Genomic DNA, 24,228 nt, shown 5'->3' on the forward strand with positions numbered 1-24,228 from the left:
TCTGAATATTGGAGATAATCCAATATTGGTGACTTTTCTTCCTGTGTTCAGTAATTTGCATTTTTATTTTGTTAATTATCAGTGGTAGCATATGCTCATTTTTCTATTAAGAGTGTCCTTTTTATTGATACATAAGTTACTTATGTATTTTACTTTATTTGTATTATTTTTAAAATAAACTTTATTGGGTAAGTGTTTTTTCCAGGGCCCATCAGCTCCAAGTCATTGTCCTTCAGTCTAGTTGTGGAGGGCGCAGCTCTGCTCCAAGTTCAGTCACCGTCTTCAATCTAGTTGTGGGGGATGCAGCCCATCATCCCATGCGGGAATAGAACCGGCAACCCTGTTAAGAGCACACGCTCTAACCAACTGAGCTAACCGGCCACCCCATGTATTTGAGATAATAATCCTCCACTGTTAAATGTGTTTAAAATATTTTATCTTAATCTGTTGCTTTCTTTGCATTACCCTTTGTATTATAGATTTTTTATTTTTATGAGGTCATATCTGATCTTTATTATAATGTTTGTGCTTTAAATATAAATCGGTAGAAAAAGCACTCTAATTCAGATTGATTTTGCTCCTAAATTATGTTTCACCAGTCTCTACATTGGCATAGTAGCTCCATTTGACAACTATTTCATAAAAAACAATTTACCCAAATATGGTGGATATTGTACCTTTTTTGAACTTGTTTATTTTAAAATAAATGAACATCTTATGATTCCACCATTTTATATTATAAAAGGAAATCTTAGGCAATATGGTATTCTCTTGCATCACTTTGTGAAGTGACAATTCTTAAGTACCAGTTAATTTCTAATAGGATGAGGCCATTAGCATGACACTACTTCACTATCAGCTTGACTTCTGTAAGCCTTACAACACTGCTTGTGTTAAATCTTAATACTTAATGCATAGTACGAGTACACTGGCAATCTCTGGGATTAAATTATTTTAGAATATGTCCCCTCTAATCAAATAGCATTTATTATGTACATTATTCTGCTGTCTAGAACATTTCATGAATGAGAAAGACCAGATCTACTTTTACCTGTGGAAGGCTGGCTTAGCATTTATTCTAAAAATTCACACCATTTTAACCAATTTGTTTATTGTCTTAATACTATATTTATAAATTCACCAACAGCCATAACATATCATTTCTGTAAATGTTCTTTTTGATAGCTCTTATTTAGTTAATGCTGCTAACTGCTCTTCCCTGAAGTCTCTTCATTATTCCCACCTGTATTTGTTTGCGCAGAGGGTACCAGTACCCGCTACTTGTAAAGTACCTCCACCAAACTTCACCTATCCTGTGCTCATTTTGAAAGTCTGTTATAAAGCATTCCATGACTCCCCGAACAGTGAATTATGTGAACTTTCCCCTTTAAGAATCCACACTGCACAACAATGTGAATGTCAATGAACTGTACACTTAAAAATGTTAAAATTGTAAATTTTGTTATGTACATTTTACCACAAAGAAAAAGTTGCAAAAAAAAAAAAAAGACTCCTCATGGCACTTTGCCCCATGGTATTTGATTCAGTTTTGCATTGTTATTTGCCCTCATCTTTATTTCCCCATCTCTATTGAAAATCCCTACAGGAAAGGGGTCCTCTAAGCCCCACTGCTGTTCAAATGGGTTGAATTTACCAGAAAACTCAGAATAACTCACTTTCTTTGAAATGAAGCAAACTCAGGATAATTCTATACATAACCCACTCAAACTCGGAAGTGATTAATACCATTTACCATGCCTGTACAACTTTAGTAGTTGAAAAGGAGCCTATTCTTACTTTTTACATACTAAATTAGTGCTAAACTCGACTCTAAATGGGAATTTTGCTTCAGTGAAGTTGCTACACTGATAAAGCAGAATTTAAAGCCATTGGAAGGGACCACAATATTTATTAAAATACACGAACTAGTAGACTACTCAAGGTATATGAACAGAGATGCTTCTAATGATAAACTTGCAGAGATGAATCCCCCTCCTCCTCCCACCCCAGAATTAAAAATGGTTCACATTGAGGCGGGTGGGTGGCTCAGTTGGTTAGAGCACAAGCCCTGAACAACAGGGCTGCCAGTTTGATCTCCACATGAGTCAGTGAGCTGCACCCTTCACAACTAGATTGAAGACAACGAGCTGCTGCTGAGCTGTCGGTGGATGGCTCAGTTGGTTAGAGCCTAAGCTCTTAATAAGGTTGTCAGTTCAATTCCCGCATGGGATGGTGGGCTGTGTCCCTGCGACTAAGATTAAGAACGGCGACTGAACTTGGAGCTGAGATACGCCCTCCCCAACTAGACTGAAGGACAACTTGATATGGAGCTGATGGATCCTGGAAAAAACACACTGTTCCCCAATATCCCTCCAACAACAACAACAAAAATTGAAAAAAAACAAACAGTCCAAAACAGTCAGGAATGTAGAGCCCAATTTCATATTCACCTCAAATTCAGCATGTAAGCTGTTCTCCCTGAGGGAACTCCCTCCTATTATTTGGGTACGCAGGCTTTGCTTATTTTATACACTGCCACCTTGTTCCTCTCATCTAAAACCCAGTTCTTATTATCTGTCTTTGTAAGTACTGTTTGTTTTCTATATCTGAAATGCCTTTGATCCTAGTTCACCTGACAAACTCTTCCTTCAAGAAGTCAGTTCAAATGGGGCCTCTTCGCTGAAACCGTCCACGATCGATCTATCTATTCAGGCAGATTAGTCTCCCCTGCCCACCTCTATGGTTTAAATCTCGAATACACCTCCATTAGAGTAGTATCTTAAATTACTATTGAATACGTTCTACATACTATGTTAGGAGCTTTACATACATATTATCTTGATCCTTCCTGGTAGGTATTGTAACTCCAATTTCCCTAGATAACCAGATTCATCATAGCTGGGCCAGGATAGAAATTAATTGGATCCAAAGCTCATTATCTTTCTACAAGCCTAGGTTCTAAGGTTTTTGGAACCTAAGCCCCTTGAGATCCTAAGAACTACGAACATTCTCCACCCCACCCCACCCCAATGAGCTTACACACAAAATATTACGTATAAATTGAAGGGTTCACAGACCGCCTGAAGCCCATCCACTGCCCCCAGGAAAACTGCCTGCTGCTTCTCAAAATCTGTTCACAGGAAGTAAATTTCTTGGGGGAAATGACTGTCATTTTCAATTGCCAATTCTAAACACAGTGCCTAAACATTGAATGCCACAGTGGGCATTCAATGACTACCTATTGTATAAATGGAGGATGGTAGGAACCAAGGAAGGATAACAAGAACACATTTTTGCATTATTTGGGAGCCTATGGGGTAGCTACTCAAATGTTAAATAGCTTTTCAAATGGAGATTACATTTAAAAACAGTTATTACAGGAAATGCAGATGTTAGCATACATCCCAAAACCTGGGATTAACATGATCCACATTCCACAACGTTCTCCAGAAAAAAAGTTTTAAGAAGTAATTCTGTCTATCTGCCATAAGCCAATTGCAGACACTATAACATTGTACAAATGGAAACAAGATTTTTCTGTGATTTCAGAGGCAAGGAGATAATTGCCGAGGCTTGACTGCATGAATCTAAGAAATTTAAGTAGTACAGGAAATATAAAATGCTGGAAGAAGAGTTCAACTCCTATTTGGAAGAGACTAGTTGTTTAGAACTAGACTTGCCTTAGCACATCTTCAACTCAAATCTAATTAAAGGCATCCCCCCATGGTATTAAAAGTCAAATTTTACAATGGAGAACAAGACCTTTAAGATAAAATGTGCTAAAATATTTATCCCAGAAAGTCAATTAATTATATTTTTGCTTCTGAGTTCTTGGTGAACGTGGTAAAGTCATTCTAAATTTTCAGTGTTGGGATCTCAAAGTACTGGTCTATAAAACAGAAGTTTGCCAAGAAAGAGAAAAAGTATGTTCAACGATTTAATTCATTCAGCAGGTATGTTCAAGGACAAGCAATAGCTTATTCCAAAGGGAAGAGAGGATACGTACTGCAGAGTCCAGGAGTTTAATACTGGGAAGGTAATGTGAGACTGTTAAGAAGGCCCTGGAACACCAGGCTAAGAAGTATAAACTTTATCCTGCTGGCCTGTGATTCTAAACTAGGGCAAAACTTAGAAAATTGGGGTTAAAGAAGGAAGGGAAATTAGGAAGACAGGTATATAATCACAGTTTGAAAAAAAGCAGAGCTTAGATCTGATGCTTTGAGTTGGCTTAGGATTTTCAAATTTCAATAATTTTAATGGTCATCAAGGGGAGGGAGCCTTGAGGGCTTTTTTGAACATATGTTTTTTGACAATAAAAATAAAACCATGTTTCCAATATGGTCCTATACAAATATATTAAAGAAAACACAGAACTAAGAGGTAACACTGGGACTTAAACCCACATCCTTTGACTTTTCAACCAGCATGCTTTCCTTTATCCCACAGGTGCCAACACTTAAAAGCAGTATTTTAGAAAAGTGACTGTGATATGTAGAATGGATTGGATATGGCAAGAAACTATAGGCAAGGAGAAAACAAGAGTTATTGTGCTACAATCACTCCTCAAACACCCACAAGTTACAAGACATCACTATTTTGAACAGATGGCAATGACATGATATCTGAATTTTATTAACGAAATCTAAAACCAAGTTAAATAAGTGATCATTTTATTAAAATCAACCTTCTAAGATAATGTCCCCAAAGAATGATTTATTAATGTCCCCTTAATAAAAGTGATTTTATTAAAATCAACATTCTAAGATAATGTCCCCAAAGTAACTACACAAGTAGTTACTTTAAATGGTTCCCTGAATTCATATGCACACCAACCAGTATACAGACAAAAATGTGTACTGAAGTATTTGTCATATTTACGTAGAAGATATTACAATTAATAAAACCATACTTATTTAAAAGTTTGAATTCAGTCTAGTATTTTATCTTGTATTTTCTTTTTCAGTACATATTAAAAATACAACCACAGTTGTGTAAGTACAACTGTATGCATAGAAGAGGAAAAAGCAGTTCTCATGCTGGTCTTAGGGACACGCCCCTTGGACCATTTGAAGAATCTACTAGAAGAATCCATCTGTCTTACATCATTAAGCTCACTACAATTTCTGCTCATGCAATGGCCATTAATGCCTAGTAAACGTCAGTCACTACAGTAAGCAATGGGGGTACAGTGATAATAAAGTCTCAATCTCTAGCCTTGGAGGCTGTCAGTCCGGGGAAGTCAGAAACGTAAATGTTTATGAATCCAATGAACTGAGTGCTATAGAAACACTGAAGTCCTTAACATATGAACAAAAAAATTTAACCTATATAAATGTTAATGTCTTACTTTGTTTCAACCTTTCAAAAACCATTTCTAAACTAAATGTCAACTATTGAAGGAAAAAAAGCTAGCGCTATTCTACAAGTAAATGCAGTGAAAAATTATTTAGAATTAACACTTGAGGTAAATTTTTAGTGTGCTGTTTCAGTGAGTCATGTCTGAAGTTACTTAAAAGTTCCCTTCCACTTGTGAAGTTAGTTAAAATATAAATATAGTTGGCTGGACATCATCAGCCAACTATAGGATGGATAAGAAAAGGATGGATAAGAAAATCTAAACTAAACCAGTAGTACTGGGAAAGCACTAAGATGAGCTCAATTGCAAAGACTGGAAAATACTTCCTATCACTCTAGCTTTGAAAGACACGAGACATACAGCATCATTTATAGAATATAAACTTACTGAGATGTATTACAAGCCTCTAAGTCAACCACAAGATACTACTTCAAACCAACGAGGATGACTATAAAAAAGACAGACAATAACAAATGCTGGTGAGGATGTAGAGAAGTTGGTGGGAATATAAATGGGCATTCTCCTTGTGGGGATGTAAAATGTGCAACAGCTTTGGATAACAGCCTGGCAGTTCCTCAAAATGTTAAACATAGTTACCATATTACCCAGTATTTCTACTCCTAGATATATACCCAAGAAAACTGAAAACATATATCCTAACGAAAACTTGTACACAAAAGTTCCCAGTAGTATTATTAATAAAATATAAAAAAATATTATATTACATTTTGTGCATTATTGTAGAATACAAAATATTCCAAAACGTGTAAACAACTCAATGTCCATCAACAGATGAATGGTAAACAAAACGTGGTATAATCATGCAACATTATTCAGTCATAAAAAGGAATGAAGTATTCAGATCCATGTAACAACATGGATGAACTTTGGAAACTATGTTAAGCCAAAGGAGTCAAGTCACAAAATATCATACTGTATGATTCCATGTATACATTTCCAGAAGAAGCAAATCTATGAAGACAGAAGACAGATTAGTGGTTACACAGGCCTGGGGAGAGGCGGGAGGGAATGAGGGAAGGAGAAACAGAAGAATGATTGCTAATGAGTATGGGGTTTCTTTTGGGAGATGATAAAAATTGATTGTGGTGATGTTCGCACAATTTTGTGAATACACTAAAATTAAATCGTACAACTTGAATGAATTTTATGGTAGGTGAATTACACCTCAATAGAGACGTTAATTAATTTTTAAACCACCTACAATCACAATAGTGAACAGTTTAACAAACAATAAAAATTTTTATATTTATCGAGTCAATGCAGCATAAGACCGTGCCAGGTTTTCAGTCTTTCCTCCCCTCCTAATATTTCAAATCCGAATTAAAAAAAAGTTCAGAGGTATTATATAACCAAAAGACAAGTTCTTGTTATCTTTTAAAATTATATTTAAACAGCAATAATTTCACAGAAGATATATAGATTAAGAAATATATGAAAAATATTGTCTCTGTCCTACCTGTTTTTAAATAAAGCAGAGGGTGGGAGGGGTGCTCTCCTTCAACCTGTGTCTTCCTCTAGCTTCTGCCATCTACTTTCAGAATGCGAAGGTAAATGGAAGGAATTTATACCCACTTTCCCTAGTTTCTCTTCCACCCATTATAATCTGGCTTCTTGCCATACCCTAACCCCAAACTGCTTTCTGTAGTCACCAAATCACTCCTACTTGGCAAACAGAATGGGTATTTTCTCAACCTCACCTTACCGGTCCTCCCAGAATTATTTGACTTTGGGAACTATTCCTTTCCTGAAACTTTCCCAGGCTTTTCTGACATCCTTTGGGTTCCCTTTCCTCCTCTCTGACCACAATTTCTCAGGAGCAATCACTAGTACCTCCTTTGGGGGCTGCTCTTTTAATGGTGATGTTCTTCGACCCAAAGCTGGTCACTGTGTATACCTGTCTGGATAAGCTCATTCACTCCCATGCTTTTAACTACTTACATACTCACACCTGACTCCTAAATCTTTAACTCCATCCTGTCAGGTCTCTTCAGCTCTACATTTCTATTAGATGTCTCACAGGCACCTCAGTTTTAAAAAGTCTAAAACTAACCTCATTCTCTTTCACGCTGAAATTTCCTCCCTCCATCTTCTGCTTGATCCCCTTTGTTGCTCCTCCTCCCAAATGATACCTTCCAACTTGGGTGATAGTACACCAAGCAAGAAACCTCGGAGTCATACTAGTATACAAATATTCCTTTCTCCTTTGCTACCCACATCTAGTGAATTATTGAGACTTCTTTCTTAATCCTATCAGATCCTTTGTAAGCTCTCTATTCTGCTGTCTTAGTTTAGTTCAGACCCTCATCTCACTTCTTATATTTCAACGACTTCTAAAATGCTCTTCTTCTAATTCATACTTCATAGTGCCATCAGGATCAACTTTCTACAACACAAATCTGTCAAATGACTGTGTACTCTTCTTAAAACAGGTAGCTGATCTACAGTAGTGATTCTCAGTTTTTCTACCCGAACCTATCCGAATAAGTGAAGGATCATAGCAAAGCAGGCTGGGGCAAGGAGAGGGGTTACCCGAGTGGCAGCAGCAGTTGGAGGCAGGGAAATACTGGAGCGTTGGCAGCTATCAAGTCTATTTTCTTAACACCTGCCCACCTTTCCTGGGAATCGAAGAGTTGTAGTGTAGAATTGTTCAAAATCACTATGAACTGATCTATACAATAAAATATAGCATAGACGCATCAATCTGACCCTGACTAACTTTCTCGGCATCACCTTTAGCCTTTACCATGCATTACCTCACTGTTTCTCAAAGTATGGTTCAGGGACAGCCCACCCCAGACCATTTCAGGGAGCCCATGAGGTCAAAAACCTTATCCAGTAATAAAAAATTGTATTTCCTCATCTGTTAATATGAGAATGCAGTCTTTAGTACAATATTTTTTTTAATACTTTCATTCTCTTAGGAGTGTACAGTGGAGTTTTCTAGAGTACATGACATGCGTTGTTGTTTAAAATGTGACACTGCAACAGTATGAATGCGGCAGGTATAAGAATCCAGCTCCTTCCTATTAAGCCAGACATTAAAGAACTTTGCAAAAATACCAAAATGCTTATTCACACCATTTTTTGTTTTGAATAATTGTCATAAAATATAGTATATAGGTTAATATGGAATGGGTTTATTATTTTAAAATTAATTATTTTTTAAAATATCTTTTAAGGTAATTTCTAATACAGTAAATAAACAAAAGCTCTTTGGGGGCTCTCAACAAATATTTTTTTAAGAGTGTAAAGGACTCTTAAGATCAAAAAGCGTAAGAACTGCTGCGTGAGTTACAGCAGCTTATCTAACCCTCCCTAGACATATTCAACTTTAAAACCTCCATCACTTTTGCAATGGTGATGCCCCTTCCCCCACTAGCCTAGTCCCAGCCAGGTCCTTACCGACCTCAGATGTATCCTGGAGGAAACAGGATAGAAAGAACAGAGGCTCTGAAGTCAGGCAGAATACTTAACTTCTCAGAGTATGTTTCCTCATCTATAAAATACAGGTTATATCTACCTCATAAATTGTTGATATGTTAAATAAGACAGAGCGTAAAACATCTGGCACATTGCTGATGTTAAATAAGAGTGTAAAACATCTGGCTTTAGCATACAATAGGAATGAAAAATGTTAATTTCTTTTCTACTTAAAATAACTTATAAAATCATTAACATTACTGTAGTAAAATAAAAACAAATAACAATTACCTAATCACAACAAAGTACGCAAACTGGTTGTTCTGAGCAATTCTGTCAGGATTACTATTTGTAGAACAGATGGTTTATAGACTAAATACCCTGAAATGCATAACTTCTATCATAGTTCTGTGTTACTTTTGATTGATACATCAAGTTCAGATTAATTGAAAATATCAGCTATTTTAAACAGCATTTTAATATAGGATTGTTTACTATTATACCTCTGTTTAGCCTTAGAAAAATATCCATAAATCCTCTCCTCCCAATGTTTCACAAAATTAAGTACTATAATTCACACCGCTGCTACATCCTGTTTTTTCAAATACTCCACTGAATCCACTCATTAAAATTTTTTTCACCTTCCTAAGTGGATAGAAAACTGGTAGTTAAGCTGAAACTGCCATATTTGCTTGTAGCTTAAATGTCATCTTTTATGATTTCTTTATATACAAGTGTCTAATGCACGAGATAACCTTTAGCCTTGTCAGAATAAATCTACTTGTTTGAACACTTTTATTAGACATGATAAAGCTTTAAAAAGCAAAAGAGAATAACTAAAAATGAAAGCCCAAATACCTCTCTCCTTCTATCTCTAGTTATCTGCAGCTGAATATATAAATTAGCTACATGAGGATACACAGATTGTAGCACAATAGTTTGTTAGATGATGACCCTAAATATCAGTCCCTTACTTTAGCCCTGTGAAGTAGGTAGTATTTGTCTTCGTTTAAAGATGAGAGAACTCAGTCATCTCATTTTCTGTTAAGTGGCCCGCCCAAGGTCAGGTAGCTAGCCAATGGCAGAGATGTGAATAAAACAGGTCTGATAAATATGAATGTGCAATATCCTACCTTATACACTTACTTCTCATGATCGTTGCCTGCCATTTTGTAAAGACTAAAAATCAAAATAGTTGAGATAAAGTTCTGGATTTGCCACAGATTAGATGTTTAACTTTTAACATGTAAGTAATCATCTCAGCCCCACAGTGTACACCACCCTGATACCTTAGTTTTCTCCTCTTTAACTGAGGTGGGGTGGAGGAGTGCAGGGGTACATAACAGGCCAAGACCAAGAATAGACAGCTCATAGAATAGTTAATGACAGATGGAAAAAATTTCTACCATCACTAGTCACGGAGAAATTCAAACTAAAACAAGATATCATTTTTCAAACATCACATTACTGACAGTTGTATAAACTGACACAACTCCTTCAAAAAGTTTTTTATAAACATGTATTAAATGTTTATATCCTTTTACCTCATACTTCCACTGCTGTAAGGTATCTTATGCAATAATCCAAAATAAAGACGTTTTATTTATAAATGTTCATTACAGAATTATGGTATAGAAGGTACAAAAAAATGTATACATATTCTAAGAAAGGAAAAAACTATTAAAATTGTAATACTCAATATATACTGATAACAAAAGATGAATACAAGTCATGTGTACACATTTTTTTGGCACACCTGGTATAATAGAAGTTAATATATAATGACTGGCCTAAACAGTGAACCACAAGGAAATGGTTAAGCTACAAAATAGTTGCCAGGTGAAATATTATGTAGCCACTTAAAAATATTTTTACAAATGAAAAAGTTATCAAAATATTAAGTTGAAAAAAACCCCCAAGAATATAAAATGGTATATGTAGTACGGTCACAAATAAGCATTAAAAACATTAATAGACTAATATAATATTGTATGTTAACTGTACTTTAATGTTTTTAAAAAAGAACTACACTGATCTATATATGCTTATAGATTCATATCCAAAGTAAGATATAAACAAGTATATATAGTTCAAGCCTATTTGCATAAATAAAAAGGTTAGACATAAATGAACATTAACAAAGATAGGCTTTAGGTAATGGGACTATAGCAAGGCTGGATAGAATACTGGAAAGAGCCCAGTTTGGATGTCCACCGCACTTTCCTAATGGTAAGGCATTATTTTCTATAATTTCAAATTTTGAAATGAACATTATTACTTTATAATTGAATAGGGTTATAATAGATTATCTCTAAGGCTCAGTTCCAAAGTGCCAGCATTTAAAAATGCATTTTTAATTCACATCAGATTTTAAGAATAACAAAACAGCTGATCTTCCATTCTCTTTCTCTGGCTGAAGGTACAGTTTCCCTCTAGCTTTCCAGTCAAGGGAAAAAGCGGCACCAACTAGCAGCCTTAATTATAGCTATTGCTTATCAAGTCATGGAATTAAAAAAAGCAAGCACTATAAAAGAACAGCCTTAGTCATCAAATCTCAAATGTACAATCACCTAGCTATCCCTGGGTATTGTGGAAGAAAAAGGAAACTCATTTAGTCCTTGAGAAATGAAATCTCCAACAGGAATCCCTGACTCATCCCTAAAGCATGAACCGTAAGGCCACTTCCCCTGCACAGGAGTTCAGAGACTGGGCACCTGTCCTGATGGCCTACATCACCAAACAATGCTCTTTCCTGACAGGATATGCCCAGGGATAACAAGACTAGCATGCCAAGAAGTGACCAGAGACCACATCACCTATCCCTCCATAACCAAAATAAGACTGCTAAAGACTAGTTTTAAACATTTTTTAAATATTCTAAGTAAATATTTTCTTCTATATTTGCTACTGTAGTAAAAAAGGGACTTCATCCAATTATTGTGACACTATTCAAAGATACCAACACAATAAATTCTCAGTCTTAAGGGAAAATGTCCCCTTTTCTTTACCCTTCTCAGATCAAAAAGTAATTTTTCAAAAATACATAGGCTAAATATCAGGAGAAAACGCTTAAAATAAGGCATAGACTATTTAATGTATATTTTTCGGTCTTCAAGATTCTAACAAAACCTTAATCCTATCCTCTATTATTGGCCTAGAAAGGCGGGAATCACAAAGCTCAATACTATAATACTGTGGATCTATTTTATAAGCTGTTAACTTTAACGCTAAAGCTTTACCAGACAGAAGTCTTATTTAAAATGTGAAAAAGTATTTCAATACTAATAATCATCTCACCTGCATCTTGTAAACAAACTCAATTGGAAAAATTAGACAATGCTTGCTGCTCATTCATTTTTGTATGTATCAACTGTGTGTCTTCTTTTCACAATCGAGAGTTTCGGAGTTGATTATTCCTGGAGGTGTATGTATACCTTGTCCAGGAGCAAAATTTTCCCTAGCTTATTTCCCATTCCCAAATCCCGCCAAGAAGCAACCACTTCCCAAAGTCCCACTTCCTTTTCCATTCCCCAGACCTCCAGGGTTTCCAACGCCCCAATCTTGCGCAATATCCGTAGGAGCAGCCGCCGTAACCACCGCCTCCTAAGCCGGGAAACAACCCGAAAGGGAACATTGTCCAGCAGAAAAATAAAGGGTGTGTGTGTTGGGGGGGGAGGGAGGGCCATGTAGGAAGTCGACTTCTGGTCCCACGCCTTCGGATCTGACCCCCTCAAAGTGATGTACGTAGAGCAATTTCATGAACTAGACTTTTAACCTCCTCTCCAGCCCGCCTGTACGAGCAGAGGGCGGAAGGGAAGGCGGGGGGAGGCTGCGAAGGTTATCTCCCAGTTGAGGGCTCCGGCCCGCATCGTCGCCTCCGCCCCACCAGGACTATTGTTTCCAAGTTCCCCACCCCCACCCCGGATAGGAAGTGATAGTCACATCCCCTCCGCCTTCGGCAATATCCCCTGGGAGTTCCAAGGCGGTTTCCTCCAGGAGAAACCTCCCCTCCACACACCCTCACCCCCTCAACCTGCAGTCACTTTGACCCCCAATCCCATCTCCGACCTGGGTCTCAGGAGGCAAGAGACGGGACAGGGGTAAATGGAAACGAAGCAAACCACGAGATTCCTTCCCCAGGCGTGTGAAACGGTCGTTGTGAGCCCAGAAACGGCAGGCGTCCTACCTCGCCCACTTCTGAGACGGGCTTGAGCAGAGCGACCCCGCGAGTTAATGCCAAGCTCCATACCCACGTTCCTCCGTCGGCGCGGTCCGCCCTCCCCCCCGGGCAGACGCCCCGCCAGGGCCCTCCCAGGAGGGGCAGGTTGGATGGAGAGGTGAGGAGAAGAGCCGCCCGGCCGGCACCTCACTTGCCTCGGGATCCCGGCCCGAGAAACAATAGGTGGTCGCCGGCGGCGGTGCTGAAAGCGGGCTCGGCCCGGTGGCCGCTCCCTTTGCGTCCGCGGACGGTGCCGCGAACGCGCGAGGAGGGGAAGGAGGCCGAGCGGCGGAGGCGCTCCCACCTCCCGCTGGCCCCCGAGACCACCCGGCCCTGGGCCGGTGCGCGCCCTCCGCCCGTCTCCTCCCCGCCGCCGCACACAAAGCGCTGGCGGCCGGGCTGGCCGGGCGAGGCTCGGCGGTGGGCTCCGGTGCACGCGAGAGGAGGGGCAACCCGCGGGGGACTCACCATGAAGTCCCGGGCGAAGTTGTCCTCCCCGTTGTGGTCCGGACTCTTCATGGCCTGGACCCTCTGGATGAATTTCCTCAGGATCTCCACTTGCTCCATCCTCCCGCGTTCCCCCGGCTGCGGTCGCTGGCCCCCCTGCCGCCGCCCGCCCGCCCGGCGCAGAGCCCGCTCCGTCTTCCCCAGCTCGCTCCCCCTGCTCGTCCCCTCCCTCCCGACCCCCGCTAACCCCCGCCGCTCCCTGCTCCTCCCCACCGCCCAAGGCGGCGGCAGCGGCGGCACCGGCCCGGCTACCGACGCTACAACTTCAGGAGCAGCCGCCGCTCTCCCACAGTACGAGGCAAGCCGCTGCGGCTAGCGCCAACCCCAACCCCCAGCTGGCTCCATCCTCCTTCCCCGCCCTCCTCCTCCTCCGTCCGAGACGCCGCCACCGCCTCAGGAACACGGCTCTCCGCTCGCCCTGCCCCCCCTCCCCGGTTCCTCCTTCCCACCCCCCCCACTAGCAGCCGCAGCCGCCTCTCCTCACCGGCGCGCCCCCGGCCGCCACCCTGACGCGCGGCCCCGCGTCGTGGCTCCGCCCCAGGCGCTACGCCACGCCAATCCGCCCGCCCCGCCTCCGGGACACGCCCCCAAGCCCGCCCCGCGGGTCCCAGTCGTGCGAGGAGTGGCTGGAAGGTGGTGGGGCTGTCGGTTGGGAGACTTGACTCTACTTCCGGGGCGGCTTCCCCTGGGGAAGCTCGTAAGTCTGAGGAGAGCTGGGCGGAGGGAATTCGCTTCTGAGCAGGTCAAACCCAAGTCAGTCAGTAGGACTTCAGTTGGAACTTGCGGGCTCATAACCTACTAAGGGAAAAAGGGTATTTCTAAGAATGCTTCCGCGCCACCACCAGCCGTGGGCTGGGACTACAAATCCCGGCACGCCGGATGCCAGGAGCCGGGGAGGGAAAAGGAGGTGGTGGGAAGAGAAGCATGCTGGGAACTGTAGTGTCATCCCCTCAGTCACAGCAGGTATGTCTTCATGTTGCTAATGGCTCGGTGACTGTCGACGGCAGTTAGACTTTGGCACTTGGGAATGGCAACGGCCAAGAGAAACGAAACGCTTCTTGAGTGAAAGGAAAGGACTTTTGCTCTTTGCAAATCCATCTACACCCTTGGCGAGTGAGCGCTTGAGACTCGAAGTGCGTCCTAATACTACCTACATACCACGCATGTGCTGTGTGCTTAGCGTTTGCTGAATTGAAGGGAAATAGTCTTCTTGCCTTTAGCTTTGCAGTAAGTACTTTGGAACTGAATAGCTTTTCTCCGTAGAATGGACTTCATAAATCTTTATACACCTTTGTAAATCTTCTAGTAATCAGAGAATATCTTAGTCTAATTCACTATTTTGCAAAGTAAGTGGTTTGCCCAAGATCCCCCAGCATATTCTTAGCAGAGCCAAAAGTAGAATGTAAATCCCTTTGCTTTCACTACAATACCTTATTGCCTTTCACTAAGGAACTTAAACTTGTGATAATATGACAGTAGTGAAGGATTTGATTTGTGGACTTGTTTTGGTCACATACCCACAAACAATATTTTTTACAGCTCAGGTTGGTCCGGTAATTTGGTTAAAATAGGAAACATCAGTGATAGGCCCCTTTTCCCAAAAGCTAAGGATTTGAACTTGATGCTGTTGGCAGTGGGAGCCACCAAAGGTTTCTGAGTATAGAAATAAAATTAGAAAAATCTGTCACTTTGGATAAGTTGTGAATTGTTAAGGGGAAAGAAAGTAATGAGAAATATTAGGAGCCAATTCATGAAGCAACTAAAATTGAAACTAAGGTCATAGCACTGTAATTACAAAGATACAGATGGAGGTGAGAGAGACTGAAAGAACTCACACAACTAGGTGCCTGACTTATTGGGCAAGAAAAAAGGTAGAGTTAAAAATTACAGAAATTACGAGGTTAGCAGTGATCAGAGAACACAAGACTCCATGTTATGGAAAAATGGGGACATTCATACATAGATGGTAAGAGAAATTGGCACAACATCTTTGGAGGCTGTTTGGCCATAAATGTATCAAAATGGAAAAGTCATGCATGCTTTGACTGAAAAGTTTATATAGGATTTAATGCTGTGTACAAACATAAATGCTTATTGCAGCCTTATTTGTAATGGCAAGAATGGAAATAACATACCTGCCTATCAAAAGGGTATGGGTTAAAAAACAAAATCCCAAGCATATAATTAAGTTCTATGAAGCTATTTTAAAAAATGGAAAAAAAACATATGTATATATGTATACATATATATATATATACATATATATATATACACACAAACACACATTGACGTGGAATAGGCCCCAAGATCTCCTTATTAAATGAGAAAAGCTAGGCATACATTGTGTTTAGTATTCTTTCGTTTATGTAAAATGATATATGGATAAAATGGTGCATAAAAAAATGCCTGAACATACATAGAATTTTTGTGAAGGATATTTCAAAAACTGTTAGCTGTCGTTGTCTCTAGGAGGGCCTTGAGAATCTTTGGTAGAAAGGAGACAACTTTTAGCATGTATGTGCATTACTGTTCCAACAAAATTAAACCAATTTAATTAAAAATGTTTAGACTTTGAATCCAGGTCATAAGAATGGCAATATTTTCCATAGAAACATGCAAATAAAGGGAAAAGGAAGAAGATCTTATTTGGGAGATTTTTCATAAATGGCACAGGCTAAGTTTCAGAATTCCTGCCTACTTACACCACGGTTCTCAAGGAACTTGATGGTCCTGCCCATGCTTGGCCACAGCTGTGGGTTTGGGCGCTTGACCCAAGTTAACCAGTCAATGTAGACTGGCCAGCAACCTGTGGCCTAGTGTAGGAACATGGTCTGGAACAATCAATTCTCACAGTTAGGATTCTGAACTAAGAAACCTAAGATAATAAATCATTAAGCAGCAAGGGCAAAAGCTGAGTGCCATGAGTTAGAGTTTGGGATTTGGCCGACTGAAGCCTTGCGAGAGAGTAGAGAGAATGAAGAATCTGGTTAGTCAAGAAAGGAATGTTAAGCAGGCATGCAGAGATACGTAGAGATGAGATGCCATGATATAACTCGTGGCCATGGGAGAGATGGGGAGAATCCCTGGAACAACTTGACTTCCTCGTAATTTTTCAGGACAGGTTTGATTGACATTTATTCCATAGATAAATCCTGCATTTCCTGAAGCAGAATAGGGCTATTATAAAGAGCATGGGTTCTGAAGTGTGAGAGATACAGATTCAAAAACCCACTCCATTTCTGAATTCTGGGCAAGTCACTTAACCTCTCCAAGGCTCAGTTTCGTCCGTCTTCTATGAAAGCCACCCAGTGCTGTCTTAACAAGGTGTGTTTCAGAATTAGTATATTACACATTACACTTGCTCATAGAAAACACAAAATAAGAACTGGTTCATCAAACAAAGAATGAATGGTTCCTGGGCCTTTTACTTTTTTACCACTTGAAGGATGAGAAGAAAGTCAAATACCATTTTTAAAAATCTCTCATCTTAGTAATGGTTTGAAGGTTTGAGTGGGAGTTTAAAACTAATAATCAAAGAGAGGATTCAGGGTTATCTGTCTGTTTCATATTCACAGTATTCCTTTCCCCTCTAGCTCAGGTAAAAGTAATACTTTATATCTGTATAGAAAATTTAACTTTTGTAGTATTTTCACATTTGTTCTCTCCTAAAAGCTACCTTTGTTACAGCTTTCATGGCATTATAGCTCTTGGTGAATTTTTTTTTCTTATAACCCTGGGAAATAATTTGGCATCATTGTTCTCATTAATAGATAAAAAACTAAAACATGGGAGTGAACATGACTAGCTCACTTGTAAAAAACAAATGTCAGACGCATGGCCAGAACCCACAGGTCCTGAGTTTCCAGCTTGTTTGCATAAACCACTGAGTCACAATGCTTTTATACCTGGTGTAATTTAAGTGAAACTACAGATGAAGATTCAAACCATTTTGAGATTCTCCCAAAGTAGCACTTCTAATATTAACTTGTCATTTCATTCTACATACCTCAGTGCTGTCTGTACTCCCAAACTAAAGGATTCATACTAGCTGGGAAGTTATAGGAGAGTGAATAAGAAAGAAGGGAGGGAAATTCTTCTCTGGTTTATTCCTGGCATCCCTTACTCCTTCATTCCTAGACCTACTCACAGCAAAAGAGCTGCTGACCATTGTTTAACCTGTGAGTTTGTTGTTGAAATATGTAATCTAATAGAATACGGAGGGAATAAAGGAGCATAGCCTTTAGTCTGGGTAGCATAAGATGAGTAAGAGAAAGGCATATAAAAATGGAGAGAAGTTTGGAAAGGATGAAATTTCTTTAATATATGTTTCTAAAGCTAATTTTTTCTGAGCTCTTTGCATGTAATACTCTGTTCATTCTCATAACTATACCCTAAAGTAGGTAAGCCAGGTATTATTATCTCCATCTTTATTTATGATTAGAATACTAGTGGGGATGATAATGCCTAAGCTTAGAGAAATGAAATTATTTACCAAAGGTCATATAGGTGGCAGAACTGGAACTAAAACCCAGGAGGCTCTCCACTCAATGAAAACTTCAGAGTGTTACACAACAAAAGCTAAATACTGTAGTATACTATTAAATACTAACTGCAGGACAATGTGGTAATTAAATCAACCCTCTTCTTCCAATTTCGTATCTCGTATTTTTTATGCTGTTTCATTTAACATTCAAAGAAAAATTAATATTTTATAAATAACTTCAAAGTCAAGTACTACCTGAGCAGCTAATTGGTGATCCTTCAACATGATGACATTTAGTTTCTGCATTCAGGAGTGGATCATTACCAAGGGCTGTGAAATATGATTGCAACATATAATTCATCCATACTGACTGGGCTCAGGCCCAACTATCAGCAAAAAGCCCCAGAACAAAACAAGCAGAAAACCCCTTTCATTCAGTAACTGCTAATATGTTAGGTTAAAAATAATTTGTGCATGAAAACAAATACTGTATGATCTCACTTATATGTGGAATCTTAAAAAAAACAACACCACCAAATTCATAGGGTGGAGTAGGTGGAGTTGGAAAGAAGTCAACAAAAGGTAAAAATTTCCAGTTATAAGACAAATAAGTACTAGGGATGTAATGTGCAACATGATGACGATAGTTAACACTGCTGTATGACTTAATAGGAAAGTTGTTAAGAGAATAAATCCTAAGAATTCTCACAAGGAGAAAACATTTGTTTCTTTTTTTTCTTTTTAGTGTATCTATTTGAGATGATGGGTATTAGCTGAATCTATTGTGGCAATCATTTCACAATATATATAAATCAAACCATCATGCTGTATACCTTATACAATGATGTCAATTATTTTTCAATGAAACTAGGGAAAAAATAAATAAATTGTGATTCCACTTACACGAGGTATCTAAAATAGTCACATTTTGCAGAGAAAAAACCGAGAGTGGTTAGATGGGTGTGTGGGAGGGGGTTGGGGATAAGGGGAAAGGTGAAGGGATTTGGAAGCAGCTGGTAACCACAAGATGGCCTCAGGGTTTTTCTTTTGAAAATTAATTTGGGGAAGGTATTCTATAATGTTGTAAAGATTTTGTTGGGTATCCGATGGACATGCGTCCTATTTGGGAGACCACCTCAGGGATACTGTGGATACCTGATCATGGCATTGTACATCAGAAGCTAAACATTAATGAATGCCAACTATAATTTTATATATATAATGTGATGGTTCAGTGTGAGGTCGGAGGGATAGTGGATGGGGGGAGGGGGGTTCACAGTATGAGGGATATAAATGATGAACGTCTAAGTATTACCTTGTTTTGTACACCTGAAACTAATAAATAAATTAATTAATAAAAAAAAAAATAAAAAAAAATAAAATAGTCACATTTATAGAAACATAAAGTAGAATGGTGCTTACCAAGGGTTGGGGGTAGGGAGAAAGGGCAATTGTTTAATGGGTATAGAGTTTCAATTTGCAAGATGGAAAGGTTGTGGAGATCGGTTTCACAACAATGTAAATATACTTAACATTGCTGAACTGCACACTTAAAAGTGGTTAAGAAGGTACATTTTATATGTGATTTTTACTTAATAAATATGTAAATTTTATACATAAATAAATTGTATTGCTTGGGATGATGAAAAAGGGCTGGATGGTGGTGATGGTTGCACAATGTGAATGGACTTTATGTCTCTGAACTGTGTACTTAAAATGGTTAAAATGGTAAATTTTATTTTAGGTATATTCTCCACAGTTAAAAAAATTGTATTTAAAGTACCAATGTAATTTTTTTTTTTTTTTTAGTTTCAGGTGTACAAAACAATGTAGTAGACATTTGTTGTTTATACCCCTCACAAAGTGATAACCCCCCTCCCCTAATCTACTACCCCTCTGATATCACATACAGCCATTACATTTCCACTGTCTCTATTCCTGATGCTGTACTCCACTTCTTGTGACTATATATATATAGATATACATATATATTTATATATATATAAATTAAATTATAGTTGACACTCATTATTATTCAGCTTCGGCTTCAGGTGTACAGCGCTGTGATCAGGCATCTACACCACCGCTGAAGTGATCTTCTTAGTAACACAAGTATCCATTGGATACCCTACAAAATCTTTACAACATTATTGATTATATTCCCTAAATTGACTTTCGTATCCCCATGGCCATCTTGTGGTTACTGATTGTGCTTTCTAATCCCCTCACCTTCTCCCTCATCCCCTTTGCCCCATCTAGCAACCCTCAGTTTTTCCTCTATGTCTCTGAGACTGTTTCTGATTAGTTCGTTCATTTATTCTATTCTTTAGATTCCACATGAAAGTGAGATCATATAGTATTTGTCTTTCTGTCTGACTTATTTCACTTAACATAATGTTCTCTAGGTCCATCCATGTTGCTGCAAATGGTAAGATTTCTTTCTTCTTTATGGCTGAGTTAAAGTACCAATGTGATTTTGACTTTTTATCACATTCACTATTCTATAAAAAGCTTTGCGTTTCATTTTTCTGCATAGGCCACCATGAGGCTAAGATTTCTTTGAGCCTCTCAGTTATTCAGCCTATAGTCCAACATAATAATTGGTGCTGTTAGGGAGACATTTAAGTCTAAACTAAAACCTATAGAAGGAAATTTCATTTCTGAGACTGATCATCACATTATGCAACAATTTTTTAATGTCCATAGAATTCCACCAGGCCCCTTACATGCATGTTTTGTTTCAGTGAAATCAGCAGATGTTTGCCTTGCTTTGTCAGTGACTGTCACATTTCAAGATGCCCATTTTGTAGTCAGATTCAAGTTCATCCTGTACATAGTTGAAAATTTGTTCAAAGTCATTTACTGTTAATAGCTAGTTACTCATTTTTCTCAACTTGGAACTAACAAGCATTCAGAGTTTTAAAATTATTTTAAAATTTCCGTTTAATGTGCTCTACCAGTTACTTTTTAAAAGTAAACTTTAAAAATATTTTAAACGTTAAGGTATATATTTTCCTTCTTTTTCAAATAAATAAGCTATGTAATTTATCAAGGCAATTATTATCTACCCTCTCCTTACCAGTTTTTAAGTAGTTCCATTTTTCAAAATTATAGTGAAATATTTGCGTATATCTTTAATAGTAACTTGTCTCCTAGAGGTCTTTCATTTCCTTTTCTTAATTGAATGTTTGATATTTAATGTCTCTTCAGTAGATTTCAATTTGCTCTTTTTCTCCAATTATCCCTGGCTGATCTTTTTGTTGCATGTTACATAAAGACTATTGTAAGTATATTCTTAATGTCACAAACCCAGCATCATGTGTCATACAAATGGTACCATGCAATGGTTTTATTTTTGATGAGCAATTTGTGAGACACTATTAATTATGCAATGTTTTTAACAATTAAACTTTTCATATTTGGATTTGTGTGTGTGGAGGGGGAGACATTTACGATTTACACTGAAGCTGGAAAGCTGCCCAGGCAGTCCTTTTCTTCATTCTTGGTCAGCTCCTATGGCACCTGACGCCCTACACCTGCTTCTTCATTCCTAGAGAAAATAGGAGTTACCAAGTATCAACTCAGTTGCTTCCTTTTCCAAGTGAAATTTGGAAATCACAAATTTACCCCTATATTTATTTGCTTCTCCCCAATATTAGGATTCCTAATCCTTTCTGAGGCTAACCCCTTCCTGTTGACCCTCTCTATATTTTATCTTTTCCTGCTCTTCCTGTTCAAATATTTCTTCTTCTTTATCTATCTTCAGTCATTACCTCTCCACGAACTCCCCTTACCCGACAAAATGTTCAAGACTCCCCCAAGCTGCTGCACAGTCACATTGTTTGCGATCCACAACCACCTGACTCCTGGCACATTTCTCCTAAAGGGACCTTCTACTTCCCAGATCTAATGACCTCTTAATTTAAATCCTACTCTACTTTTCTATGGCATTTGACCGTTTTCTATAAATACCCTTCCTTCTTGAAATTTTCCCCTTCCTTCGTTTTTTTAGTTTTAAATTGAGGTGAAATTGACATGGCATAAAATTAACTATTTTTAAAGTGAACACTCAGTGGTATTTAGTACATTAAAAATATTGTGTAACTACCACCTGTGTCTAGTTCAAAAACATTTTCATGACCCTGAAAGGAAAGTCCTTACTCCATTACGTAGTTGTTCCCCACTCCTCCATCCCCCCAACCCCTGGCAACCACCAGTCTGTGTTCTGTCCCAATGGATTTAGCTATTCTGGATATTTCATATCAATGGAACCATACAATATGTGACCTCTTGTGTCGGGCCTCTTTCATTTAGTGTAATTTTTTTTTTGTTTATTTCAAATCCTGATATTTTGCCATATTTACCTCAGATTTTATTTAAGTGATAAAACGTAGCAGATAAATTGAGATGTGTTTGTAGTCCTTTCCATTCTCTCCAGAAATAACTATTATCATGGATTTAGAATTTTTTTGTTCCAGTGTTCAGTGTCATGTTAAGTAGCATCTTGCCTTAAAAAAAAAACAATTATGGTAAAAAACATATAACATAAAATGTATCATCTTAACCATTTTAAATGTACAGTTTGCTAGTGTTAACTGTATTTACATTTTTGTGGAACAGATCTCCAGAACATTTTCATCTTGCAAAACTGAACATCTATATTCATTAAACAACTGCCCTTTCCCCGCTCCCCTCAGCCCCTGGTAACCACGATTTTACTTTCTGTTTCTATGCATTCGATGACTGTACATAGCTAATATAAGTGGAATCATACAGTATTTGTCTTTTTGTAACTGGCTTATTCCACTAAGCATAATATCCTTAAGGTTCATCCATGTTGTAGCATGGGTCAGAATTTCCCTTCCTTTTTCACAGCTGAGTAATAATCCCTTGTGTGTACATACTGTATTTTGTTTATCCATTCATCAGTGGACAGTTGGTCTGTTTCCACCTTTTGGCTATTGCAGATAGTGCTGTTATGAACGTTCATGTACATGTATTTGGAGTAATTATTGCTAGGTTATATAATTATTCTATCTTTAACTTTTTGAGGAGTAACCAAACTGTTTTCCACGGTGGTTGCACCATTTTATGTTCTCACCAGCATTTTACAAGGGTCCCAATTTCTCCGTACCCTTGCCAACACTTGCTATTTTCCTTAAAGAATTTTTTTTTTTTTTTTTAATTTTCAGCCATCCTATTGGGAGTGAGTGGTACCTCATTGTGGTTTTTTTTTTTTTTTTTTTTTTTTTTTTTTTAAAGATTTTATTGGGGAAGGGGAACAGGACTTTATTGGGGAACAGTGTGTACTTCCAGGCCTTTTTTTTCCCCCAAGTCAAGTTGTTGTCCTTTCAATCTTAGTTGTGGAGGGCGCAGCTCAGCTCCAGATCCAGTTGCTGTTTTCTAGTTGCAGGGGGCACAGCCCACCATCCCCTGCCGGGGTCGAACCGGCAACCTTGCGGCTGAGAGGACACACTCCAACCAACCGAGCCACCCGGGAGGCAGCTCAGCCCAAGGTGCCGTGCCCAATCCCAGCCGCAGGGGGCGGAGCCCACCATCCCTGCGGGACTCGAGGAGCCGAACTGGCAACCTTGTGGCCGAGAGCCCACTGGCCCACGCGGGAACCGAACCGGCAGCCTTCGGAGCCAGGAGCATGAGGCTCCAACCGCCTGAGCCACCGGGCCGGCCCCTCATTGTGGTTTTGATTTTCATTTTTGAAATGACTATTGATGTTGATCTTTTCAAATGCTTGTTGGCCATTTGTGTATCTTTGGAGAAATGTCTATTCAAGTACTTTGCCCATTTTTTAGTTGGATTCTTTGTCTTTTTGTTGTTAGAGTTCTTTATATATTCTAGATACTAGACCCCTGTAAGATATTTGATTTGCCAATATTTTTTCCCTTTCTGTAGGTCGTCTCCTTCCTTGAGTTTAAAACACTACTACTCTATGCTGTTTTCCGTCCTGTCTCTCTTTCAAATAGTAAATTTGTTCAGTAGAATCATTTTGAGCACCCAGTAGATTATTATTCACTGTTTTAGGTACTGGCAAGAAAAATACAAATATTATTTACTCTCTGACAACCTTTTTTTTCCCTTCACTGTCTTCTATTTTTTTTATGCCTAAATATGATCATTTTTCAGAGTTATGTTGCCTTTTCTGTGGAAGCTTCCTAACCCCTTTCTGTCCCAGAAAAAGCCTGTTTAACCTTCAGGATCCAATCT

At 38.8% G+C, this 24,228-nt stretch overlaps 1 protein-coding gene across 3 annotated transcripts in view; it reads right to left on the reverse strand.

The window, feature by feature from the left end:
* Nucleotides 1-13,672, reverse strand: part of PTPN12 (protein tyrosine phosphatase non-receptor type 12) — a 74,873-nt gene extending 61,201 nt beyond the window's left edge. The window contains exon 1 of one of the 3 annotated variants that reach the window (XR_013995329.1): nt 13,485-13,659. Coding sequence is in view for 1 of the 3 variants with exons in the window: in XM_081079547.1 (XP_080935673.1) it covers nt 13,485-13,583 (99 nt within the window). In the remaining 2 variants the exon portion in view is untranslated. Of the gene's footprint in view, nt 1-12,983; nt 13,078-13,484 lie in introns of those variants that run through there. The other 2 variants (XM_081079547.1, XM_081079548.1) reach the window with 2 other exon arrangements.
* Between the last annotated feature and the right edge of the window lie 10,556 nt (nt 13,673-24,228).

This window comes from Rhinolophus hipposideros (assembly GCF_964194185.1).
Source record: "Rhinolophus hipposideros genome assembly, chromosome: 18".
Lineage (NCBI taxonomy): Eukaryota > Metazoa > Chordata > Mammalia > Chiroptera > Rhinolophidae > Rhinolophus > Rhinolophus hipposideros.